Source organism: Humulus lupulus, chromosome 4 (genome assembly GCF_963169125.1).
Source record: "Humulus lupulus chromosome 4, drHumLupu1.1, whole genome shotgun sequence".
Classification (NCBI taxonomy): domain Eukaryota; kingdom Viridiplantae; phylum Streptophyta; class Magnoliopsida; order Rosales; family Cannabaceae; genus Humulus; species Humulus lupulus.
Window position 1 is genome coordinate 248,186,591 of NC_084796.1, and position 8,350 is coordinate 248,194,940.

The 8,350-nt window shown below is 34.8% G+C and overlaps 1 protein-coding gene across 1 annotated transcript; it reads right to left on the bottom strand.

The window, feature by feature from the left end:
* Positions 1-2,939: 2,939 nt before the first annotated feature.
* On the bottom strand, positions 2,940-5,124 carry LOC133829524 (loganic acid O-methyltransferase-like). Its single transcript, XM_062259232.1, has 3 exons — positions 4,990-5,124; positions 4,253-4,903; positions 2,940-3,475 (listed from the first exon to the last, which is right to left on the bottom strand). The coding sequence occupies exons 1-3, from the start codon at positions 5,056-5,058 to the stop codon at positions 3,140-3,142; spliced, it is 1,056 nt and encodes a 351-aa protein (XP_062115216.1). The 5' UTR covers positions 5,059-5,124; the 3' UTR covers positions 2,940-3,139.
* Positions 5,125-8,350: the final 3,226 nt, after the last annotated feature.

The window sequence follows — 8,350 nt, forward strand, 5'->3', positions numbered from 1 at the left end:
TACTGGTTATTGTTAATAAATTTTAAAGTCCCACCGACGAGAAAAAAAGGTCGTGGCCTTGCTAGTAATAATGTTCTTGAAGAACAAAGGAAAAAAGCCAGTAAACCATTGGATCTAGAGTATGATCCTGTGATGAACAAAGTGGTTGGGCAGGAGGACCAAGCTTTTATTCGCATGTTGAGCACTCAAGTTACAATTTTGTGTCTGGGACATTACTTGGATTTTTCTTATTTACCTCAACAGTTTAAGGATCAATTGCTTGATCGTATGACGATAAAAAATTACAAATCTTATGCTTTACATTATTTATTTACATTATTTACAAAGTCATCTAATTTTTTTTCTTAATGTAGTATTACTATAATATAGACATTTATCCACAATGTGAGTCATTTCTGGAAACTGTCTATAAGGAGATGGGCGAAAGATATCGCGAGAGAAAGAACATCAGACATAAACACTTCAAAAATCATTACGCTAGACCTGAAGATTGGGAGAATGTCCTCTCTAAGCCACTTGACCATTGCACTAAAAATACATGGAAGAATATTTGTGAGTTGTTTTTTAGCGAAAGATTTTTGGCTCACTCTGCTAAAAACCACGCAAACAGAAAACAAATAAAGTATGTAACAACACAAGGCACAAAATCGTTGGCAGCTAAGCGTCACGAATATATAAGTGAAGATGTTAATTTAATTTTATAAAATAACACATTCTAAAACATTTGTTTACATTTGTATAAGAGAACCCAGATGCGCATGTTGTTGATACTTGGAGGGATGTTCATATGAAAAAATCGACAAAAATTTTTGTCAACAAGGCAGCTCAACAATATTATGTAAGTGAACATTATTGTTTTTCTTGTTTCTAATGTTTTTAATTTTTGTTTATAATGTTTTCTTCATACAGGAAAAAATGGCGACGGAGCTTCAAAGGTCACAGCTTGATACGCAATCTCAACAACAGAGTGAGGGGTCTGGTAATGTATCTGGCGTCGATTCGTCCCCGGTCGATCAATATGAGATACTAGGTAATGTACTCGGCGAGAGATCTGACTACGAAAGAGGAGTGGGTTATAGGGTGAAAGGGAAAGCGAGAAAGACAACCTCCAGCTCTACAGATCAAAGCCAGTCCCAAGCACATACTGCTCCTACGCCTAATGAAGATATGACTACTACGGCTCTAATGATGAAGGCAATGCGTGAGAAGATTCAGATGGCGGTACCTCAGCAACTCAGTAATTTGTATGACTCACGGTTTGACAGTTTTCTGCAGAGGTATTTGCCATCACAATCTGAAGGTGGTACGTCTTCTTAGAGTAACACCGCCCATCCTGACCTTCATGCACAGCCACAGCAGCAGTACCAGCCTCCTCCACAGTATCTACCACATGTGACGTCGCAACAACCTCCGCAGTTTCAAAACCAGTACATGTTTGGACGCTCTTCCCAGTCTCCCCCACTATATTTTAACTTTACCGATTCTCAAGGATGATCGATGCTGCATCTGCTACATAATGTTAGGTATGGGGAGGTTGAAGGTTCGTCGCAGCAGCCATATGTTAGATATGGTGAGTTTGGGGGCGTATCGCAGCAACCTTTTTTATCCACCCCAATACAGCCATAGCCTTGGGATCAGTTTGGGGACCTCACACTTGGACGATCTTCACAGCAGCCTTATATTCCTTCACCGCCACAGACATAGCCGCTGCCCTCACCGCCATTGCCACCGTCACTGCCACAGCAAAATGTTGAAGATGAGGATAATTACAATATTAACCTTAATGATTTTATTTAGTTAATAATTTATGTATTTTGATTAAATTAACAGCGTATTTATTTTTAATGACAATTGCGATATTAGCTAGTTTGATAAATATCAAAATTATATATTAATTTTAATGTTAGTTATGTTTAAATTAATTAATTGGTTATTTTGTTATAATTTATTATGAATTATTTTTTAAAATATTTAAATTTAATAAATATTAATTAATTTAAAATTATTTATTAAAATATATAATAAAAACATTATTAGCGGCAGACCCTGCGGCTAATAATGTCGCCTCTGACACAGGTATTAACAGTGATTGTCCGCTGGTAATAATGTGTTATTAGTTGCGGGTGTGTCAGTCTGCCGCTAATAATACTTACTAGCGACCAATAATTCGCAGCGGAGCCCCGTCGCTAATACTAATTAGCAGCGAACCCAACCTATATTAGTGGCGGACCTTTCCGCCGCTAATAGCCTTAATTCTTCTTGTGACTGTATTTGAGTTGTAATGTATTATTGCGGGTCAAGCCCAATAACTTAGGCACATGATCTAATTGTAATAACCATAAACTTCTCACTATAAATAAGAGGAGATGAGATAGAAATGGGGAAGAGAAATTCATAATGTCGAAACTCCACTCCTGTACAAATAGTCCTTATGTAATGTAAAAGCGAAGGAGGACTGTAGAACAACCGGCGACGTAAGTTCAGCGAAAATTATGGTTCTTCAAGCTTAAATATTAATAAAAGTGACTAAATGAACGTAGCTCATTTTCTTGGGGCCGAACTACTATAAAATATGGTGTTATTTATTTTATTACATCTCTATTCTTGAATTCATGCTCTTATGTTCTCAAGTTGACGAAAAACGGTGTCAACAAATAAAAAAATAGATTTTTAAATTTTTATAATTAAAGAGACACAATTTGGTAGTTGTCAAAGTTCGAGTGGAAAAAGTTTTAATTATTTTATGCAAATTGTAACAGATGGCACGATCTGATAGTGTCACTAGTTCAGGGAGAAATTTTAACACACAGTATATTTTAGGAGGCATAATTTAGTAGTGTCAAAAGTTCAAGAACAAATTAAAGAATGTGTATAAAGTAAGAATGAAAGAGATAAGTATTACAATATACGTTATTCGAGGATTGTTTAAACTTTATATATATAGTAAGAATGAAAGATAAACATCGATCTTTCTTAAGATTACACAAAAATGAAGGATAAAACCTAATTGGTATCTATGTAAAGCATTATTATAAATGCTTTCATCCGTTTTATTGGTCAAACTAAAAAAAATAATGCTTATTTTTTTCCTCAAAATGGAAAAATAAAAATGGTACATTAAATTATGGCCACCTTCTAGTTAAGATTTGCGCTTGAGCAACAAGAATAGTCCAGCCGCAGTAGATTTATCGTCCGCAGATATTGGGGAACACCCTTCAATTTTCTTGGAGTAACGATTAAATAGCTGATCTATTATATTTTGATTATTATTATCATTAAAATGTTTGCTGATAATGCTCTCAAACCCAGCTCTGCATTGTTCTACAGTGATCATAGGACGAAAGGTTCGAGGTTGCAGTTCCAATCTTGATATTTCAAAACATCCATTTTTTTGTATAATCTTCTTGATCTCCTCAGGGGATGGGCTGAAAATGGGCAAGTTGAACGAGTCAAGCTTTCCATGGCTTATTATTCCCTGCAAAACCGATCATATAGATATATACTAATTAATGATGATGATGATGGCTAGGTCATGTGATATGTTGTCTCATTATTCAAACTAGGGCCATATCATTCTAGAAAGTACATTAATTGTTGACACAGATAATAAAAGAAAAAGCATAATTTGATAGATATATGACATTTAATGCACCCATCATCTAGATTAATACAATTTAATATGGAATCCTACATTTTGAATAGAGAATTTGTGAGGGGCTCCAACACTATAAATAGTTGGTGTACTGTTATCGATGTATTTTAATATTATGTCTTATATATTTGAATTTAATAAGTATTATGAAGTATTACTAACCAATTATAGGATAACTCATGCGATGTTAGGCACTTAAAAATGTCAAATAACAACATTGTTTTTAATATGAAAAATGTTAAGGGACACCACTGGTGCCAACAACACAAGAAGGTATCATACTGTTATTGGTACAATCCAATATCAAATGTCACATATTTGAATTATTGTGAGGTATCGCTAACCAACCATAGTTGCCACCTCATATTTGGGCAATTCAAAGTGTCAAATATCAACTCTCTTTGTAATATTCATATACTACTAAGCGCTATATGATGCAATTCAAAGTGTCAAATATCAACTCTCTTTGTAATATTCATATACTACTAAGCGCTATATGATGTCAAATGCATAACAATATATTCTTTCATTTTTAAGGTAAGTCATTAGCCATATCTACAAGATAAATTCTAACTGACATAAAAGTTAATAAGGCCATACCTCATTGGCCATATCTACAAGGGTAGATTCCAACGGTGCAAAAACAGGGCCGAGGGAGGATTGGGCAGGCGAACTCCCATCTTCCCTACCCGACATCAGAATCGCAAGCAGCCCGCCAGGAGCGAGCTCTTCCGATCGAGCATTGAAAAAACTCGCCATGTCCTCTTCATGCTGACGCCTATAGGCCTCGCCAACTTGCTCCGCGGCCTTAGCATAGAAAATCTTGCCCTTGTTAAACGCCGGCGAGCTAGAGTCTTCGACCTCCGCTGGAGTCTTCGACAGCCACTGCAACGCATGGGACGAGTAGGCGAGGTTCAACGATGCCCTGGGAAACAATCTCCGGTGGAAGGAGCCAGGCACACCGGCCGCGAAGTAAGTCCGGTCCTTGGGAAGGTTGGTGAATAGAATGTTGAAGTCGTTGGAGACGTGGTCACTGAAGAAGACATGGAATTCGGGGACATGGTCCTGGAAGGTTTTGGATACGGCTTCGATAATGGTGTCGACGGCGATGAAGGTGTTTGGGCCGGTGGAGCAGCCGAAGTCGACGATCCGGAATGAGCTTGATATGGGGCAGATCTTCTGTTTGTTGATCTCAAGGTTTTCGGTTATGGCGGCCACCAACAATGCCTTGGCGTTTTCAGCTGCTTCTTTCTGTAGATTAATCATACATAACATAAAAACCATGTACTCTAATGATCTTGTTATGTAATAATATTTGATGATATATATATATATACCTGTGGATTTGAGTTCTTGGCATAGCTGTATGGGCCATCTCCACCAGTCATAGGAAACGATTCTTCCATCTTCTGATACTGGAAAATGCTTCTGTGGTCTACTTTTTTCTGAAGAACAAGAAGCAATGAAAATAATTAAGCTCTGTTATTATAAAATTTTGAAACCTCAACTTCTCAATATATGGAATAGTATTGGGGGAAACAACGAGCAAATTAAGAATGACTTTTCCAGACCATACATTAAATGCAGGGACAAAAATCTACTATCTAATTTTTCGTCTGTTTTGAATGGTAAAAATATATATGGACAACCCTTGTTCGTTCTTATTTTTGCTATTTTGACGGAATAATATACATGTAATGACTTGCCTTTTTTGCAAATATTTAACGTGTTAAATATATGTGTGTGTATATATATATATATAAATGTTTGATAAATGTCAAAAAGGTCGTCATCATGTTGTAACGTAAAATGGCAATAAAGGGTAGGCATAGGCATCAGATCACTTTCAACGGTACTAATCTATACACGATACATCTTCTTTATTTTTTTTTCATTATTTTTTCAATATCATTTAAATATTATTATTTGTATTCATTAAAATACTAAAAAGAAATAATATATAATTAATATAGAAAATAATAATAATAATAAAACAATTTTAACTCAACCAAATAATTATCTCTGCAACTCAAATTTAAATCACCAATTGAGAGCTTACTTTTACCATTTTTCTTTATATTTTTAAAAATTAAATAGTTTACTTTATCACTTGTCAATTGTGAGTGCTATTATTTATCATCTTCTTTCAGAACAATAAAAATTATTACTGATAAAAATAAATAAATAAATCTAAGCTGGGTTATCATTGGAGATAGGCAAAAATTGAAAATTTAAATGTCAGATCTAGAAAGGTAGAATAGTATTTGACGATGGAAGAATTTGATATAATTATACTCTAGAAAATAGAACGCGCTGGTTTAGAAAATTTCAAACCTACTACTCTTTTTCTTTTATGAATTATGGGAGAAATTATTGTGTGGGATACGGGTAACACGTCTCTTCTTCTTGTTGAAAAAAATTATTAATATAATGAATAACAAAAATAGGAAAATAACAAAGGCACAACTCATATTATGATTATATATTATTAGGCAAAGATTACGATGTTTACATTTTCTTGTTAACACTGATGTTAACAAAAGTTAGTTTCGGCATGTAGATATAGTTATAAATTCTAATTTTTTATTATGAAAGTGTATATTGTAGGTTATTTAAAACATCGTACAAAGTTTCAATAAATTCTGAATAATTTATATTGCCAAAAATAATGTTCAAACAGTCGAATTTTCCACACATGCCTATTTTTTAGTGCACACGCGCAACAAGTTGTTTTAACCTTGTTTCGACACCGTAAATTATTCGAATTTTTTTAAACTTTGTGCAATATTCTAAATGACTACAATATACATTGTTATAATGAAAATTTTGAATTTATAACTATCCATATGCTAAAATAAATTTTTGTCAACACCGTAATCGTTCCATATATTATTATTACCACATGACCATTCAATACTCACAATGTTGATTATTAGCTTCCTTTGACAACTCTTTCAGCTTAATTATGACTCAATTTAAAACTAATTTGGTATTCAAATTCATTCTTTTAATCTAGTGTAATGTAATCAAAGGAATTTGAAGTTGTTTATTATTATTATTCACCTTGAACACGTAGCATTGTCAAGTGGGCCTTATAAGCCCTCAAGAGAGGTCAAGGCCCAGCAAATACTAAGCAGCCAAGGGCCTGGAGGCTCAAACCCGTCTTAGGTTCAACGATTGGCGAATAATTGTATAGTAAAGAGCCCGGACCTAAGACATAAGCTCAAACTAACTTTATGGACTCACCCAATCTCCAACCCTCCGGGGTTTAGATCATTGTGATAGACAGTCTATTCCAAGGGACGGATCCCACCATGTAGGATCCGGATGAAGTTTCTAGGTTCATCCTCTCGATCCAACGCTCTATCAGGATCTCTCCTTCAATCATTCATCGCTAGCTGATGTCCGTCTTGGTAAAAGAACATGAATCTTGGTCAATGAACCTAGACATTGGTAAACGAACCTGGACCATACGTTCGGATAAAACAAGCCCACTTCCTCTTATAGCTGACGTGTCACCGAGAAATTCGACAGTTGGTCTCTCTGACTAACTATTGCAAATTTTCTTAAGTGTGTGCAAGTGTACACAGTCATTAAACAAGTAATAAATTGATAAGAAAAGTACCGTCTCCACAAGGATTGTAAATTGGAAATTAATTCTCAAAACTAATTACTCGCAAATTGATTTCAATGAAAAAAAAAACAATAAGATAAAACTAAATTAATGAAAAGTAAATAAAACTAAATTAATGAAAAGTAAATAAAACTAACAAACAAAAACTAAGAGAAGAAACAAGCTAGAATTATTAAATTGTCCTAAAAATGCAATTATGGTAACAATGTTGTAGAGGAATGCTATAGCAACTGGGCAGAGTTGACTAGGAATTTAAATGTCATAATCCTTTTTCCAAAGTATTTATGGTTTGGTTCTTTAATCAATCAACATAATCCTATGCCTAATTAATTTCAAGAACACCAATATAAGTACAATTCCTCTAAGTCATACAAGGTGATTGTAATGCCCCAAATTCTCTAATGTGGCTTAGTAGCTGGATTAGGGGGCCGGGAGGACCATAATTTATTTAATATGTAATTATGTGATTATATGCATGATCATGTGAGTTATATTATTATATGATGATAATTGCATTCAAGCGGGCCCACTTCTTATAAGAATGGCATTTTCATAATTTTGGCCCGTTGAGGGCATAATTGTATATTTATGTGCATGTATGTGATAAATGGGTGAGACCACATTGTTATGTAATTACTTATGCAATTACTTTTCTCTGTCGCTAAGATGTCATAACAATCTACTAACTGGTCCTGATCTGCAAGAAGACTCAGAAACACTTTCCCAAAGCACCTGAAATATCTTTACCACCCAAGGACATTCCTGCCCCTAAGGCATTCCTTGACCTAAGAAAATCTCCACAAAGAAAAAATCACAATACCATCGTCCAAGACGATCACAAATCCCATTCAAATAAACCTTTGAATGCTCTATTCATTTGATTCACCAGGTCAACTCAATGTTAGCCAATTTTCCCTAAATCATAACTCAGCACTCCCAGTGCTCTTATCTGATACAAACACAATCTTTTATATAACTTCCTCTCTGGTCTCCAACTAGTCCTAACCAGATCCAAGATCCACCTTAGAGAGTTCCATCTCACTCAATATCTAAACCTCGAGTTC